The 18,438-nt window shown below is 44.6% G+C and overlaps 2 protein-coding genes across 8 annotated transcripts; one reads left to right on the top strand and one right to left on the bottom strand.

Annotated features, from left to right (window-relative positions):
* Positions 1-644: 644 nt before the first annotated feature.
* LOC128344442 (zinc finger protein 501-like) lies at positions 645-10,371 on the bottom strand. 3 transcript variants are annotated; one of them, XM_053294553.1, is made up of 3 exons: positions 10,211-10,371; positions 5,402-5,528; positions 645-2,132 (listed from the first exon to the last, which is right to left on the bottom strand). In XM_053294553.1, the coding sequence occupies exon 3, from the start codon at positions 2,119-2,121 to the stop codon at positions 955-957; it is 1,167 nt and encodes a 388-aa protein (XP_053150528.1). In that variant the 5' UTR covers positions 2,122-2,132; positions 5,402-5,528; positions 10,211-10,371; the 3' UTR covers positions 645-954. The 3 variants fall into 3 exon arrangements, with proteins under 3 accessions (XP_053150528.1, XP_053150527.1, XP_053150526.1); XM_053294552.1 differs by lacking the exons at positions 5,402-5,528; positions 10,211-10,371 and adding an exon at positions 4,723-5,370; XM_053294551.1 differs by lacking the exons at positions 5,402-5,528; positions 10,211-10,371 and adding an exon at positions 4,832-5,366.
* Positions 10,372-10,380: 9 nt separating this feature from the next.
* Positions 10,381-17,604, top strand: LOC128344453 (zinc finger protein 572-like). Of its 5 annotated transcripts, none has more exons than XM_053294572.1 (2): positions 10,381-10,609; positions 15,545-17,604. In XM_053294572.1, the coding sequence occupies exon 2, from the start codon at positions 15,797-15,799 to the stop codon at positions 16,655-16,657; it is 861 nt and encodes a 286-aa protein (XP_053150547.1). In that variant the 5' UTR covers positions 10,381-10,609; positions 15,545-15,796; the 3' UTR covers positions 16,658-17,604. The 5 variants fall into 5 exon arrangements, with proteins under 5 accessions (XP_053150547.1, XP_053150548.1, XP_053150545.1 ...); XM_053294573.1 differs by having other exon boundaries at positions 10,381-10,701; positions 15,548-17,604; XM_053294570.1 differs by having other exon boundaries at positions 10,381-10,701.
* The last annotated feature ends 834 nt before the right edge of the window (positions 17,605-18,438 follow it).

Raw genomic sequence — 18,438 nt, 5'->3', positions numbered from 1 at the left:
TTAGTTGGTGGTTTTAGTTGAATGTTATTGTTTTTAACTTTAAATTTTATATATGTTTTAAACATTCAATCTTTTATTTTGTTATTGTAAACTGCCTAGAGACTCTGGTAGTGGGTGGTATATAAATATGTCAAATAAATAAATAGTTGTACAAACACAGAACCACTTCTTAGCGCCAGAATTGGTATTCTGACAACCTTAGCATCCATTTCAGAAGAAAACAAATGTCTGGTTTTCATAGCTGTAGTTTTCATTGGCTGTGGGGAAAACAAATTGAAGCCCATGTTGGCTGTGTGTGTTAATGCAATAGAAAATAAAAAGAGATTTGGTGTGTGGGTGTGTGTCATTGCATACCTTTGACCTCCTTGCTGGTCACTAGCTCCTACATGTTATGAAAACACTGGAGGCATACATAGCCATGGCTTCTGGCTACCCAAGTGAGATCTGCCATAAGAGGCAGGAGCAGAAGGTGGATGAGGCAGAGCTGTTCTGCTCATTTTAATTTTGCCCCAATTGCCCAGCACTGGCTGTCCCATATATGATTGTGTTCAACAGGTAACCAGCTTAGGGCTCTGGAATCCCACTGATGTATGGGTTTGACTTTGAAATACCTGGTTCTGAAAAATAAAACAAGAAACAAGTAATTCAAAGGAACTACAAATATACTTCATCTGAATACTGTCTTCTTGGCACAGAATTTGGAGTTATTACAGATTCACAATCTCATCACCACCCCATCTCAAAATAGAAAAACGTTATTCATCAGCATTTCCCACAAGCTCCGTCTGCACTGGTTGTGGTATACTTTCATTGCTTCTCTATGTCCACTTCCATTTTCAACATTCTCTACTACAAACAAATCAGATTGAACATCAAAGTTGCCACACCATTGGATGTATTTTCTATTTATGAAAGTCCCCGATGGACTAATCAGAGCTTCATCAGCTGCCATTTCTACTCAGAATTTTTGAAAGATGTCTCTCTCTCATGGATTTTCCTATGCTTAATGAGGTTTGAACTCACACTGAAGCTTCTCCCACACTCAGGGCATTCATAAGGTTTCTCCCCTGTGTGCACTCTCTGATGTGTAATAAGGTGTGAATTGTTACGGAAGGTTTTCCCACACTCAGCACACGCGTATGGTTTTTCTCCTGTGTGGACTCTCTGGTGGCCAACCAGTACAGAGCTGTATGAGAAGCTTTTCCCGCACTCGGGACACTTGTAGGGTTTTTCGCCTGTGTGAATCCTCTGGTGTGTAAGGAGGTGCGAGTTTGTATTGAATTTCTTCCCACAGTCATTGCACTTGTATGGTTTTTCTCCTGTGTGAATTCTCTGGTGAATAATGAGGTCTGCACTCCGACAAAAGTTTTTGCCACACTCCAGGCACAGGTAGGGTTTCTCAGTCATGTGGATTCTCTGATGACTTAGAAGACCAGACTTTACACTAAAGCTTTCTGGGCAGTCGGGGCATTTATAAGGTTTCTCCCCAGTGTGGATTCTCTTATGCATAACAAGGGTTGAGCGCCTGCCAAAACTTTTCCAGCAGTCCTGGCATTTATAGGGTTTCTCACCAGTATGAGTTCTTCGATGTGTAACCAGTGTTGAACTCCTGCTGAAGCTGTTTCCACAGTCAAAACATTTATAGGGACGCTCTCCCGTGTGTGTCCTTTGGTGCATAATCAGGTTTGAGCTGCGGCTAAAGGTCTTCCCACAGTCAGAGCATTTGAAAGGTGGCTCCTTGGAGTGAGTTCTCTGGTGTCGATTGAAGTTTAAGATCTGATTGAAGGTCCTCCCACAGTGAGGGCAGATATAAGGTTTCTCTTTTGTATGGCTCTTCTGATGTGCAATCAGATGAGTGCTCTGAACAAAGCCTTTTCCACACACACTACAGGTATAAGGTCTGTCTCCTGTATGCAGTTTCTGGTGACGAACAAGATCCGAACGACGGCAAAAATTCTTCCCACAATCAGGGCATGTATGTTTCCTCTTTAATACCTGTTCTCTTGGCATCACAGTTGTATCTAGTTCTACTGAGTCTGCCAAGCAGGAAGCATAACTAGTCCTGTCCTCCTCCAAGTTCTCCTCCTGCTTAACATTCTCCTTTTTGCCCTTGGTCAACATCTCATCAATAGCTGTTTAAGAAAACAATAAAAGAGATACAAGTCATTATTTTGTGCAAGCAACAAAAGGAACTAAAAATGTGTGACACATCTGATTCCCCAAGACAGCATGGCATGTGGACCTTTCTCACATTTTCTGAACATAAAAGCCAGCCTTTAGGGTCCTTGCACACATTAGTATACAATATTGGCTTTAAGTCCCACACTTTAATTGTTTGTGGGCAAACAAAAGGAGGACAAAAGCAGAAGAAATTTGTTTTGAAATTCAATATACATTCTAGCTAATGTGAGTTTGAGTCTGAAGAAACACAGAAGACCAGAGGGATGATGTTGGCAGAGGGATGAACCAGGGAGACTGGGATTCATCTTCCCTCTCAGCCACAAAGTGTGACAATCACTATATTACAGCTGATCCTACCTCCCAGGGCTGCCATGAAAATAAAATAGGATAATCCTAGCACATGCCAGGTTGAACACCTCAAAGAAGGGGTAGGATAGAAATGCCATAGAATGCTCAGGGTCATGGTTTGCGCTCTCTCGCTCTCTCTCTCTCTCACACACACACACACACCTGCCTTACAGGGCTCTATCTTATGACTTGTCTGCATCTGTCTTCATGGCAGAAGACACAGTGCATAAACCTGTGCTTGAACTGAACTTCTTATGGAGGGAGGCTGAAGAACTAAGTCAAATAGGAATGATAAGAGATGATGTTCTAAGCCATCTTGAAAAATTAAAATAATCATAATAATAAATTAACCAGATGGCATCAACCCAAGAATTCTTAAATAACTCAAATGTGAAATTGCTGATCTTCTAGCAAAAATATGTAATTCGTCCCTGCAATCAGGCTCTGCCAGAGGATTGGAATGTAGCCAGTGTAACACCAATTACAAAAAAGAATCCAAGGGGGACCCAGGAAATTACAGGCCAATTAGCTTAATGTCTGTTCCAGGCACATTTATTTATTTATTTATTGTTCAGTTTTTATACCACCTTTCATAAAGCATCCCAAAGTGGTTTACAAAAGTTAAAAAACAAAAAACAAAAAAACCCCAATTTGATAGTTTTGATAGAAAAACATTAAAAAATTGATACAAAGCATAATTAAATATAAAATGGTTAAACATATAGAAAAGGCCTTGCTGAAGGAGAATCAGCATGGTTTCTGCAAAGGTAAGTTATGCTGCATTATCCTTTTAGAATTATTTGAGAGTTTCAACAAGTATGTGGATATAGGTGATATAGTTGATACAGTATACTTGGACAGTATGGAGGTGATATCGTTGATACAGTATATAAAGCTTTTGACAAGGTCCTTTATAAAAGGCCTTAAGCAAATTTAGCAGTCAAGCGATTAGAAGACAGGTTTATTCATGGATTAGTAACCAGTTGAAAGACAGAAAACAGAGGGTAGAAATAAATGGACAATTATCACAATTGAGATAAATAAGAAATGGGATCCCCCAGGGATCTATTGTGGTCCCAATAGATCCCTGGGGATCCCAGTTCTTTTTAATGTGTTCTATTATTTATTCTATTTAATTTATTCATAAATTATCTAGAAAATTGGGTAAGCAGCCAAGTGGCCAGATTGTCAGATGACACAAAACTATTTGTGAAATCCAAGAAAGATTGTGAGGAGCTGGGTGAGTGGGCAACAAAATGGCAAATACAGTTTAATGTAAGTGTAAAGTGATGCACATTGTGGCAAAAAATGCAAAGTTCTGCACTTGAGTAAAATAAAATAAAAATATACAGGTATAGGCTGGAAAATACTTGGCTTAAGCAGTGGCACCTTAAGAGAAGGACCTCAGTTCATTACAAGCTGAGCATGAGTCAGCACTGAGATGCAGCTGCCAAAGAAAGAGAAGGCGGCAAATGCTGTTTTAGGCTGCATTGACAGAACCATAGTTTCCAAGTCACCAGAAGTTACAGCTCCACTTTATTCTGCACTAGTCAGACCTCATTTAGGAATACTGTGTCCAATTCTGGACACTGCACTTGAAAGAAGCATGTAGACATATTGGTTTGGGCTCATAGGCACACAAAGAAAACAGTGAAGCATCTGGAAAGCAGTTCTTATGAGAAAAGACTGAAGGAACTGAATATACTTCGGCTGGAGAAGAGGACATGACAGCACTCTTCAAATACCTAAAGGACTGGAAAAGGGCAAAGACTTGTTCTCTGCTCTTCAGAGGCCAGAGCTAGATTTAATAAGCTTAAGTTACAGGACAGCAGTTTTCCGTTGAATATTAGGAGAAACTTCTTAATGGTAAGAGCAAATAGGTAATGGAATTCAGTTATTAGATGGCGGGAGGGGTAGAGCTGGGGGGCCCTCAGGAGCCGGGTTCTTTGAACCCATCAGCTCAATCATAGCTACACCCCTGGTAGGAGGTGCGGGCTCTCCCTCACTGAAGATCTTGCAGAGGGTGGGCACAGGCTTCTGCTGAGGCTGCTTTAGCTCTGGCTTGCCTGCATCGAGCGAAGGGTCGGACTGGCCTACAAAAAAAATCACTCCAACTCTAGCATTCACGCCACCGCCGTGGCTCCCCGCTTCTAACCGCCCCCCCCCCCAACCACCTCGCGACTGCACATTCACCTGCTTAGCATTCTCCCCTCTCCCACTTGTCCCAAGTGCTTCTCTCCAGTCCATGGATGCTGCAGCTCAGGGCTACTAATGGCTGCAGCCGCCTGGAGCCAGTTCTCACCTCGGTCGCGTACAGGGTGTGCAGCGGATCCAGGTCACCTTCTGCCCGCTTCGCGCCCAGCTGAGTCGGAGGCAGCAACAACCTCTACAACTCCCATGCAGCGTCCATGTTAAGCCTTTGAGTGCACAGTTACCAAACCCCTTCCCAAAAAGCACGGCTCCTCCCGATTATCGGGGTGGATGGGTAGGAGACGCAAAGAGGGAGGCGCCGATCGGACTTCCTTCCTTTCTGTGAAAAGAACCGGAGCCCTCTACCGACCACTGCCAGGCTGCGGAATCTGTCACTCAAGGCTGAGTTTACAGGAGAGAATCGTTGATCCTGTTTGTTGAAGTAATAGAGTAAGGAGGGCGGGGGCCGCTGGCTGAATAATGGCGCGGAGAAGAGAGACGAACCATTTGGGACTACAACAGCTTCTTCCCCTTGCAGCAAGACATGAAAAGTGACGGAGTCGGGGCAAACCGCCGCCCCCGCCCGCGCCACGATTTATTTGCTCAAGATTGCAGCCTCCTGTGACTCTTTTTGGTTCCCCATGAAAAATTTGGGACAAAATTGCATGCAATTGCTCATCACCTGTAGTTCAGTGCCTAGCACACACACGCGATTCTCTGTTGCTGATGTCTGTCTTATGTATCTTTTAGATTGTGAGCCCTTTGGGCTGGGCAGATGGTGTGTCATCTGGACTGGCCCAAATGGTGTCCTAAAAGAACAGAATGGAGAGAGTATTAGATTGTAAGTATTGCCTGTGACTTAAGACATTTTAAATGGTATTTAAGTTTCCACAAAAGGTCCATTTTACTAATTTGACTATTTTCATATCATTTGGGACCTTACTCATAGCCAGCACCAGAGGTGGGCTTTGCTGTGCTGAGGGTGCAGAGCACTCAGAAGGTCCCATTGCCAATCCTAAGCTAAAAAAACCCTTTGCACCCCTAGCCATTGTGTGTGCTGGTGGAGCACCTCCTCACTCTCACCTCTTCTTCCATCCCATATGCAAGTGGGAGTTTCCCCCCAAGGCCTTGCTATGGTGCAGGTGCCAGGGAGCTCAAACAAACAAACAAACAAACAAACAAACAAACAAACAAACAAAATGTGTGGGTGGAGGGGCACCACCTGGAAGAAGCAGCAACAGAGTGACTGGTCAAGAGACTTGCACTATTGTTGCCTTCTCTCTCTCTCCCATCTCATTTGCTAAGGTCAGGGTGATCGGGAAGCTTAGTGGGGTCCCATAGATAGCCCTATAGATCCCCATTAGGAGATTATTATTATTATTATTATTATTACATTTATATCCCGCTCTTCCTCCAAGGAGCCCAGAGCGGTGTACTACATACTTGAGTTTCTCCTCACAACAACCCTGTGAAGTAGGTTAGGCTGAGAGAGAAGTGACTGGCCCAGAGTCACCCAGCTAGTATCATGGCTGAATGGGGATTTGAACTTGGGTCTCCCCGGTCCTAGTCCAGCACTCTAACCACTACACCACACTGGCTCTTATGAGATGGGGAAGTTCTGTCATGCCTTTACTTTGGCCCATTTAAATGCGTTACCTTCGTACACCGTATTCCCAATTACTCTGCCCCTGCTGCTCAGGCATGATCAAATCAGTGGAGCATGTATTACTTTACTGTGTATTTTGTAGCGATAAACATTCTCTTCTTATTGGTCCAATTTTGTTACACTGTCCAGGTAGGCTGGACGACTTTTATATAAATCTCCTCCTTTCTGACTCCGATGCAGAGATTACCAGCTATGTAGCCAAATTTTGCACCACTGCTTGTAATATCAGGAAACAAATGGTTAACCCTTATTGTTACCTGTGTGGGCTCTATATTTGGAACTACACTCCTGTAGTTACCACTGTTTGGCTCCCACAGGACGGTGAGATCCCCACTTTGAGTCACTTGTCGCTGACTAAAAGGTCATCTCACTTTGGCAAACAGCTTGGGAGAAGGAACCCTTAGGTCAAGTTCAAAGCACAAAGACTGCAGGAGGGCCTCCCTTTGCAGTCACCCCCTGGTAGCTCAATAGGTGGGAAGCTGAAATAGACGTGATTTAATAAAGCTATGCTTTAAAGAATAAGCCAAATATTCTCCCTGTGAGGCCAGTGGCACACCGAAGTAATTCTGGTGCCTGGACCTGAAGGGCCTTGGAGTCCCCCCACTCGCCATGAGGCCCCCCTTACAAATTGTCTAAATCAAATCTCCATCCTGGGGGCCTCCTGGGGGGCCTCGGTCCTGGGAAGCCATGCCATTTTCACTAGCACCATGTGCGTGGCCGGGGGCGGGGGGGGGGAAGCCGAGCAGGCCTTGGCCTCCCCCGTGGGGGCGGTGGGTGCAGCAGCTGGTGGGCCCATCTGTCTGGGCCTTGAGCGCACCTGCACAGTGGGAGTATCGAGCGTCACAAGCCCGTGACATCACAGACTTGTGATGCTCGATACTCCCACTGTGTAGGTGTGCTCAAGGCCCAGACAGATGGGCCCACCAGCTGCTGCGCCCACCGTTGCCACCAAAGGGGAGGCCGAGGCCTGCTCGGCTCACCCCCCACCCCCAGCCGCACACATGCCGGCAGTGAAAATGGAAAGGAGCAGAGCAGTGGGGCAGCAGCGGGATGGGTATGCAGGAGGCCCCCCAGGACATTTTGAGGGCCCCCCCTCCGGACTCAGGAGGCCACGGACCTGAGCCCCAAGGTCCAGGGGTACAGCAAATCAAGTCAAGATATCACCTCCTCAGGAAGGAGTGATAAGGATGCAACAGGTCATCTCCTCTTGCTAACGGGCATGTTAAGGATTCACTCAAGGCACTGGGAATCTGCTTGTTTGCATTTTAGATACTACTCGCTGAAATTCTAACAGACATGAGAGATAAACTCTGATATGATCATTTGGCCTCTCTCCACACGGGTCTTTTCAGACCTTCCCTAGCCTTTGTTAAAGAACAGTCTTACTCCTCTGCAGCTTTTGTTAAAGAAGTTCCCTCCTCACTTTTGAAAAGCACAATGCCACGTACTGTGTTTTGTCCCTATTATCTGCCTTTGTCAAGTGTGTTTAACACAATGCCAGAATTTTCGTATATCTGGTGAAGTCACCATTGATCAGTGTGTCTCCTGGGTGATGTGACAGTGACGTGCGCAGTGTGCGTGCATGTGTCGCAGTTACTTCCATAATTTGGGCAGACAACAAGGGGGCAGGGGCGGCAGGGAGGAACGCTGCCGCCCCGAAATTTTTACTCACAAATGGAGCGCCGGAGGGGGAAAAGCGGCGGGAGGGGTAAGTACAACCCCCTTGCCCTTAAAGCAACACACACACCCAACGTCGGACAGCGCCCCCGCGGTCCATGAACACCCCTACTGCCCTCCTGCTCCACAGAAGAGAAGCCTCAGACCTTAGTGTGTCTCTCTTGGAAGGTATGAGGTAGTATATAAACCCTATCTTTAAACTCTCTTTTCTCCTCATTCCTCCTAAAATCCAAATCTGTTTGTTTCTCTCTTGCCAGCCTCACAGTGAATCTAATTCAAAAACTCAAGCCAAATTAACTCCTTGTGAGCTGTAACTTAGTCTTGGTAACTTGTTGGTTTATTGCTAGTCTATATCAGTTATACATTATTGCTTAATAACTATTGTTTTTCTCTTTCTGTACCCCTAAACCCTCAAATAAAATCATACTTCATTTTTGAACTTTAACTTCTCCACTCAGTTCTTTCCGCAACTGAAACTTTGAACAAATTTATTATGTGAGTGGGACTGCTCCACTTAAGTTAGCTAATTCCCTTTCACAAGCCTAAAACATAGCTCAGGGTCCCGCCAAGCCCCCGGGAGCAGTTCCATTAATATTATGTTATGTAAGATACATGTGTTATTCTGGTGGTGGGTTGGTAGTCTTAGTATTATTCAGTTTTATTTAGTATTATTTAGTATAGGAGTATTGTAACTTATATTGTCTGTAACCACTGAGCATTGTAATTGCTGGCTGGTTGTGGATCAGAATCTTCTATATATTTAATTATCTAAGGCATACCCGTGGCTAATCCCATGCGTGGCAACTCTCGTGAAAGTTCATGAGCAAAAGCACCTGATTGGGCAGTGGGGATTCCATATGCAGAAAGGGAGGAGGAGCCTGTGAGCAGAAGCACCATGGTGATTGGGCAGTGGGGATTCCAGATGCATATAGGGAGAAGGAGCCTGTGATGCTTAAGGTAAGTTGGAATACAACTGTTACTGGTCAGAAGATGTTCTTGATTGTAGAGGAGAGGAATCTCTCTCTATATAGATAGATAGACAGATAGATATTGAACAGGGGTCTGCAAAGAGAGGGGCCGTGAGGGAAGAAAGAGCCCCTTCAGGAGAAGAAGGTTGCTGTTGTGTGAATTAGATGAGGAAACAAGATGAACAAGATCTGTTTAGTTGGGAAGGGAAAGAGGAAGGAAGGGGGAAAGCAAGAAGGAAGGACAGAGGGGGAAAGGGAGGGTAGAGAAAGAAGGAAGGGCGAGGGATGGGCCTGAGCCTGTCAGTGGCCTGAGGGGAACAAGTGGCCATGGCAGCAGTGGCAGTGAGGAAGGGCTCGGTCAACTGCTGCTGCTCCTGTGGGGAGGAGCAGGAGTGGAGTGAGGGTGAGGGTGGGGAGGTCTCTGGGGATAGGAGTCTGCAGCTTGGCCAATAGGTGCCAGCAAAGTGACCAAGAAGGGTGAGGGGAATGGAAGCAATGGGATGGAGGAGGAGGAGCAGGAGTGCGGCTCATGTGAGGGTGGAGAGATCTCTGAGGTGAGGGGAGCTGTGGCAGGGGGTGAGGGGAGCAATCAAGTACTAGCACGCAGATGCTCTTCGTGGATTAAGCTAATAAATAAATAAACGATGAGAGGGGTGTAGCTATAATTGAGTGAAAGGAGTCAAAGAACATGGGTCCCCAGCTCCTGAGGGCCTTCCAGCCCATCTCTACCTATTTTCTTCATTATCTCCCTCACTCTGAGGAGCCACCAGAGAGAGGGATGAACATGGCCCCCTCTCCCCTAGCTATGCTCCTGAACGATGATGAGTCTCAAACGGTGGAACACTCAGTCAGCTGATCTGACTGAGTGTTCATCAGGTCATTTCAGGATCATTCCTAGCATCATTTCAGAAACAGAAACATGCTGGTAGAACCCTGAAATTGATGAGTGGATGGCACTACTTGGGAGGATGCTGAATTTTGCACCCAAATTCTGCACTTGTGTGGCACCATAATGGAATACAAAGATTGCTGAATTAACAACAAAACTGTAAAGAACTTGCAAGAAGCCAAACACCATAACCAGTGCCTCCAGCCAGGCAAGCCATCCACCAGCCCCCAATAGCTGATCTTCATAATCCATAATCTTCATAACGCGCCCCCACTCTCCACCCACACAAACCTGAGTGTCCCTTATTCGGGCAATGGGATGTTGGCATTGGCAGCCCTAGTGGGAAGGGGCCCTGCATTTCGCCCCAGCCCCCCGTCCAACCCTACACGGCCAGCTGTGGCCAGCAGAGGGCTCTGTCAGGTGGCGTTGGCGCCCGGCTTCCCTCCAAGGGAGAGAGGAGGGCGAGGGCTGCAATGCCTTGCGCTTCCGGGGGGAAAGGGTCGCCGTGACGGCTTCCTCTGGCCCGGCCCTGAGAGCGGGCGGGGGCTTCTCCTTGTGTGCTTAACCGAGGAGGGGAAGGATTGATTCTCGCGAGGCTGAGCTCGTCGTCATTGTGCCTCCGCGGTGTCCCTTCCTTCTCTGCAAGCAGAAAACCGAGACGCCGCGTCATAATCTCCCCGCTTCGCAAAGGTGGGGGAGCTGCTGCTCCGGGCCAGCCGGGGACGCCGGAGCGGCTGGAAGCAGCCAAGAAGGGAAGCGACGGCGCCTCAAGCAGATGTGGGGTCAGTGAGGTGGGAGGTCGCCCTTGGAAGCGCAGGGATTTTCTGTGGGGCAGCGGAAATAATCCTTGAAATAAGATGACCACCATCCTCCGACGCTCTTTAGAAACCACAGCCGACTTTAGGGGCCCGAAGAGTTCTTTCCCCCGTCCTTCCTTTTCAGTGTTTAATTTTTCTAAGATAAAGTTCGAAAACGGTTGTTATTCCGTAAAGTGCCATTTTGCACATCGTCGATGATGTAATTAATAACAACATGAGGAATTGTGTTGATGACGATGATAAACAATAACCGTCAGATAAGTTCCTGAATGTCAATAACTGCGGGAGCCTTGCTCTCTAATCCCAGATGTGTGAGGATTAGCTCCCATTATTAAACCCTGATCCATTTTCTTTGGACGAGAGCACTAGACGTAGGTGGTTGAGACTACTTATTTACAAATGCACAGGATACATCAGAGGAATACTGAGAGAGAGCAACTCCTCTAGCAGTACTTCATGTTTACATGACCCTTTCCCTAAATGCCGGGAAGCATTTCACATGCATCATCTCAGCCCTGTCAGTGGTCCACACAGGCAGCTGAATGAGCTGGTAGGATCCTGAAACCACCTCAGGCATACAGTGTGCCATTCTGAAATGCTCCCTTGTGGTGGTGGTGGTGGTGGAGGAGGAGGGATGTTGATGATGATGATGATAATTAATAACAATAATGATGATTATGATGTAATATAATATTGTTATTTGGTGGTGCCAATAGTTGTTTGGTGCCCTTGGTGCAGTACCAAAAGAACTAGAGCAGGGTGCTTCTTCCAGTCTGTCCTCTCCTGTCTGCAACTTCTTCTTTTAGTCTTACTGCCTGGAACAGCTGCTACTCAAGCTGCTCCAGCCAATCTGATTCCTAGGGGGCTCCTCCTGGCACTGCCCCCAGGAAGAAGGGAAAATACTGTTAAAAATATACTCCCTGAAGCAACCAGGAAGTGCATTTTAACCCATTATTTTAGTTCTTCCTGGGGGCAGTGCCAGGATGAGCCCCCCCACCCCCCGCAACCAATCCGGCTCCTTCCATCTCCATCCCTTTATTTTGTCTCCATCTGATTTGGCATGTTATTTGGTCTATATATTTAGTTAAAAAGAAAAAAGAAAGAAAAAGAAACAACCACCACCACAAAACAGTACACCATGTTAATTTTACATGCTGTATAAATATCCCTATGTTTTTCAAGTAGCCAAATTGTTAAATAGAAACATTTGATGGCAGTGGGGAATAAACACACACAATGTGGTGTAAATTTATGTTTCAAACAAATTCAAAGTTCACTTGGAAATAATTTATATTGGAACACCTGTAAATATCTCAACATGACAACTCAACCATGTAACAGATTTAAACAATTATATATAAAGAAGAACATTAACACACTGAAGTATGAATATATACAGCTTTTTAGCATGCCCAAAGTTATGTTACTTACTGTCTGCTAATTTACTGCTATAACTTGAACACAATGATGACAAACTTCCAATGCACATCATTGATTACAACATGGCCCATATTAGTTACTGTCCTGGCAGATCTTTGTACCCAACACACATGCAAAGCATACTTAGCCCTAATCTCCCTATAAAACTGGCAACGCTAGCCCAATCCTGTAGATAGGAACAAAGCGCCTTCTGGCAGGGTTGATGGTACACGCAACCTTCCCTACTTGTGAAAACCACAAGTAGAAGATCAACAAGGTGGTCTCAGTATTCCAGACATAGCAGTAAGAAAAATGCCACCTAATGGTGCAGTGGGGAAATCACTTGATTATCAAGCCAGAGGTTGCCAGTTCCAATCCCCGCTGGTATGTTTCCCAGATTATGAGAAACACATATTGGGCAGCAGCTATATAGGAAGATGCTGAAAGGCATCATCTCATACTGCGTGAGAGATGGCAATGGTAAACCCCTCCTGTATTCTATCAAAGACAACCACAGAGCTCTCTGGTCACCAGGAGTCGAAACCGACTTGATGGCACACTTTACCTTTACCTCAGTATTCCAGGCATAGCAGTAAGAAAAACTAGAGTTACATGTCCATGGGACTCCATCCATGTTGGCTGCTCATAACTGAATTCAGTGATGTACAGGGCAATCAGTACTGGGCAAATGTCAAAGGGCATCATAGAAATGTTGTTGTAGGATGTGCACTAGAGCAGCCTCTTCCTGCACTGTGTTTCTGCTCGCATATTTCATAGCCCTATGATTCTGTGCGAGATTTGACTAGAGTGCAGAAATGTGTGCTAGCAATAGGTGCAGAGATGGAAGAAGAACTTGGGAGATGTTGAAGAGGGAGAAATTACAGGCTGTGTCAAAAGCAAGGATGTGGAAGGAAAGGGAGAACTCTAAAACTGATTCCAGAGCTGTATGTGTGGGAAAAGTGAGAATGGTGTGCAAGAAACGTCTTTGGCTATGCAAAGGAAATTTATTATTATATTTGCATTATCAGCTTCCATACTGTTTTACAAAGTACCAGAGCACAAGTCCCAGCCCTGAGGAGCTTACATCTAAATTCTAACATAGGAGAGACAACAGAGGGAAGAGAGGGAAATGGAGACAGAGGCAGAATATGCATTTATTTCTTTTACACGTCTATTTAGGCTTAGAGCCAAACAGGTATGCTAAACATGATCATTGTCTCGTAGGTTTTTCTCCCCTTTAAAATAGCAGTTGTGTGGGGTCCTGATTTAGATAGACTGTGGGTGTTTTAACACTTTGCATTTGTATAGTTTCGCTACTGAAGATAACTCCCTGTTAAGTTATTAATTGATTGATTGATTGAATTTATGTACTGCCTGATATATAAATCTCTAGACGGTGTACAGAATTAAAACATAATATAAAATATAAAACATTTAAAATTCATAAAAAGATAAAAATCATAATAGATAACAACACATTAAAATTTAAAATTTTGGTCTCAGTTGAAGGCCTGGGAAAATAGGTATGAATCCTATTCAGGTAAGGTAAAGATAAAAGTGTGCTGTCAAGTCGATTTCGATTCCTGGCGCCCACAGAGCCCTATGGTTGTCTTTGGTAGAATACAGGAGGGGTTTACCATTGCCTCTTCCCACACAGTATGAAAGGATGCCTTTCAGCATCTTTCTATATTGCTGCTGCCCAATATAGTACCAGCGTGGATTCGAACCGGCAACCTTCTGCTTGTTAGTCAAGCATTTCCCTGCTGCACCAATTAAGGTATGTATCTTATAAAAATAGGTAGATATCTTATAAAATAGTTATGTGTCCCTGAAAGGAATATTTCTCCTCTTACATTTGCTACAATGTAAACTTATAGTGGGATATGGGGACGAAGGGTTATGTTAATATCTTTCAGGGCCCAATCACACATTACTTTACAACCACATGCTTTTTAAAAAGTGTAAATAGCTGTCAGATTGGGTCCCCCCCAGAGATCTGGAGGGGCAGAGGAGCTTTAACTCTATTCATTGTGATCATGCTCTGGACCAGGTGCACACACTATTTGTGAAGAAGAAAAGGCTGTAATTCTTGTCATGATCCTGATGCAGTGGCAGATCACATGTAGTTTGACCCTCTGTCTCATTGGCAGAGAATTGGGTTTGCTTCTGAATCCTCCATAAAGGGTATGTTCTATGTCTGAAACCTCTCTTTGGCCAGCTTCATCTGTAGCATGGAACTGGTGTTTTGGCTGAGCTGCAGCAGCCCCAAGCACACGTGTGAGCCCTGCTTTCAGTCTGAGAAATGATATGCTGAAATGAGGCATATCATACAAACCCACCAGTCTCAGCATATTCTACCTTACTTGCCACACGGAACCGAAAATCGGTGCCTTAGATTTGAAAGAGGGACAGATGTCCAGTTCCGTGCCATAGGTAGGAAATAATATATAGAGACTGCAGGGTTTCAGACTGGAAGGGTGGCTTGTGTGTGCTCTCAGGGCTGCGACAGTTCAGCTGAACTGCCAGTTCCATGCTACAGGTGAAACTCGGAAAATTAGAATATCGTGCAAAAGTCCATTAATTTCAGTAATGCAAATTAAAAGGTGAAACTGATATATGAGACAGACGCATTACATGCAAAGCGAGATAAGTCAAGCCTTAATTTGTTATAATTGTGATGATCATGGCGTACAGCTCATGAAAACCCCAAATCCACAATCTCAGAAAATTAGAATATTACATGGAACCAAGAAGACAAGGATTGAAGAATAGAACAATATCGGACCTCTGAAAAGTATACAGTGTACTGTGCTTGATTGGCCAGCAAACTCGCCTGACCCGACCCCATAGAGAATCTATGGGGCATTGCCAAGAGAAGGATGAGAGACATGAGACCAAACAATGCAGAATTGCTGAAGGCCGCTAATGAAGCATCCTGGTCTTCCATAATACCTCATCAGTGCCACAGGCTGATAGCATCCATGCCACGCCGCATTGAGGCAGTAATTGCTGCAAAAGGGGCCCAAACCAAGTACTGAATACATATGCATGCTTATACTTTTCAGAGGTCTGATATTGTTCTATTCTTCAATCCTTGTCTTCTTGGTTCCATGTAATATTCTAATTTTCTGAGATTGTGGATTTGGGGTTTTCATGAGCTGTACGCCATGATCATCACAATTATAACAAATTAAGGCTTGACTTATCTCGCTTTGCAAGTAATGTGTCTGTCTCATATATCAGTTTCACCTTTTAATGTGCATTACTGAAATTAATGGACTTTTGCATGATATTCTAATTTTCCGAGTTTCACCTGTATGTGTGAATCTGGCCTTTGTCTTGGCAGAATAGAGCAGGAAAGTGACGACCTTCTCTCTTGTTTTGGCAGCAGGCAAATCTTCAGCAAAGGAGAGAGAATGAGATTTAATGGGCAAACAAGAGGAACTTCAGCTTTGACTGGGGAGTATCAGTAGCCAGAAAGCATCAGACAGCAACGTTAGCGTCTACATCTTTTGACTGTGAGGAAACCCTTTTGCATGAAACTCCACATCAAATAACCTTCAAGGAGAGGAATCATTACTAGTTTGGGGTTCTTAAGAACAAAGTAACAATTGAAGAAGAAGCTCACACAGGACATCAAATGGGTGAGAAATTATTTAATTGCCCCGACGTTGGGGAAAACTTTTTGACCAACTCAGATCTTCTTGAACATCAACAAGTTCATGCCACAGACACACTGTATACGTGCCTGGAGTGTGGAAAATGTTTCACTGATAGTAAAAACTTCAGCACTCACCAGAGAATCCATACTGGAGAAAAACCTTACAAATGTCCTGAATGTGGGAAGAGGTATGGTGCCAGCTCTACCCTTAGTAGGCATCGAAAAATCCACATGGAAGAAAAACCTTATAAATGCCCTGACTGTTCGAAAAGTTTCAGTTACAAAGCAGACCTTATTAAACATCACCGTGTTCATACAGGGGAAAAACCCTATGTATGTGGCGAGTGTGGGAAAAGCTTTAGTCAAAGTTCAAATTTTGTTACACATCAGAGAAGCCACACGGGAGAGAGACCTTATGAATGCCCCAACTGTGAGAAAAGTTTCACTGTGAGTTCAAGTCTTATTGAGCATCAGCGAGTCCACACTGCTGAGAAGCCCTTCTTGTGCACGGAATGTGGGAAAAGCTTCAATCGGAGCTCACACCTCAATGCACACCAGAGAATCCACACTGGCGAGAGACCTTTTCAGTGTCTAGAATGTGGGAAAGGCTTTACTTTGTTTTCCACCCTTAATAAACATCAAAGAATCCACACAGGAGAAAAACCTTATAAATGCCCCAAATGTGAGCGAAGCTTTAGAGTGAGCTCAATTCTTACCCAGCATATTAGAACCCACACAGGAGAGAAACCATACACATGTCCTGATTGTGGGAGAAGCTTCAGTCAAAAATCACCTCTCATTGCTCACCAGAAACTCCATGATCGTAAAAAAACCCTTTAGGTATTTGGTTTAGGACAGGTCAGTCAATCTGATTAACAAGTTCCTGAGTAGTTACTGGTCATTCTTTGGTATATGGGGATAAGGAAATGTGTAGGGATAGAGAAGATAGGAACATAAGAAGCTGCCTTCTACTGAGTCAGACCATTGGCCCATCTAGATTAGTATTGTCTTGGAGCCAGTGTGGTGTAGTGGTTAGAGTGCTGGACTAGGACCGGGGAGACCCGAGTTCATATCCCCATTCAACCATGGTACTAGCTGGGTGACTCTGGGCCAGTCACTTCTCTCTCAGCCTAACCTACTTCACAGGGTTGTTGTGAGGAGAAACTCAAGTATGCAGTACACTGCTCTGGGCTCCTTGGAGGAAGAGCGGGATATAAATGTAATAATAATAATAATATTGGCTACACAGACTGCCAGCAGCTTCTCCAAGGTTGCAGGCAGGAGTCTGTCTCAGCCCTATCTTGGAGATGCCAGGGAGGGAACTTGGCGCCTTCTGCAGATGCTCTTCCCAGAGTGGCCCCATCCACACATATAGTCCCCCAATCAAATGCAAACCAGGTCAGAGCTGCTTAGCAATTCATGCTTGCTACCACAAGACCAGCTCCTTGGTCTTGAATTTGCTAGCTTTATTTCATATATATTTGTTTTTTAAAATTTCATTGTTCACTTCTTTGTTTTCTCAAAACTTGCTTACTTCTTAGTTCCTGGATTTCCTTCCTTTGATAATGAGAACTTCAGGAAGCATCTGTTAACATGTAATGGCTATTGCCTGTGCTGTGCAATTTGGGTAGAAGTTTTACATACAAACCATTATGGCACAAGTTGGCACAGGGTTGTTGTGAGGAGTAACAGACTTGCAAAATGTTTTGTATAGGAAAAGAGCTGTGGAAATTGATGAACAATAATGAAAATGCACACATTTCCTACTAAAGATAAGTGAATGATTATCCTGTAGTGGAACAGCTCGTCATGTGAGACCTTGTCCTTTCACTTTCTATTTTTGGTGGTTTTCTTTTTGTATTTCCTTCTTCCTTTCCTGACGAACAGTAAATTCTTGTCACATGGCAGGTTCAGACATCCCACAGAACCATGGATTATTTTAATGGTTTAACAAACCTAGATTGGCAGTATAGATGATCACCAAAATCATGGTTTGCTTTGTCCTACTGTGGTTGGGTCTCACTCCTTCTTATCCCCCATAATACAGGCTTGCCTGATACAGACTGTATCAAGTGTTCTGGGAGGGGCAGAGCTACTAAAACCAACAGAGATGAAACCACAGTTGCAGGTTCAGATATCACACAAGACTATGGTTAGGACAAATCAACCACAATCAAACCTGAGGTTCAGATTAACCTAAAATAAACAATGACATGTTGACTGACACAGATTCATACAAACTGACCACAATTGGATAAAATAAACCACAGTTCCATTTGAATCTGCCCACAGTCAACCTACTGGGTCTCCCCCAGGAAGATATCCTGTGTTCAAGTTAAATGTAGCAGTTCAGTGTGCTCACTGCACTTTTTCTGCCTGTAGAGCACTGAGCAGGTAACACGTTCTCCCTGATCTAAATAGGTAAAGTGTGCCATCGAGTCAGTGCCAGCTCCTGGTGACCACAGAGCGGTTTTTGGTAGAATACAAAGGGGTTTACCATTGCCATCTCCCACGCAGTATGAGATTATGACTTTCAGCATCTTCCTATATCGTTGCTGCCCGATATAGGTGTTTCCCATAGTCTGGGAAACATACCAGCGGGGATTCAAAAAGGCAACCTC

Source organism: Hemicordylus capensis, chromosome 2 (genome assembly GCF_027244095.1).
Source record: "Hemicordylus capensis ecotype Gifberg chromosome 2, rHemCap1.1.pri, whole genome shotgun sequence".
NCBI classification, from domain to species: domain Eukaryota; kingdom Metazoa; phylum Chordata; class Lepidosauria; order Squamata; family Cordylidae; genus Hemicordylus; species Hemicordylus capensis.
This window is presented reverse-complemented; position numbering and strand designations above follow the sequence as displayed.

What these genes read in the sequence shown, in the direction of transcription:
- LOC128344442 (XM_053294553.1), bottom strand. Translation starts at nt 2,121, where the DNA reads ATGTTGACCAAGGGCAAAAAGGAGAATGTTAAGCAGGAGGAGAACTTG.
- LOC128344453 (XM_053294572.1), top strand. Translation starts at nt 15,797, where the DNA reads ATGGGTGAGAAATTATTTAATTGCCCCGACGTTGGGGAAAACTTTTTG.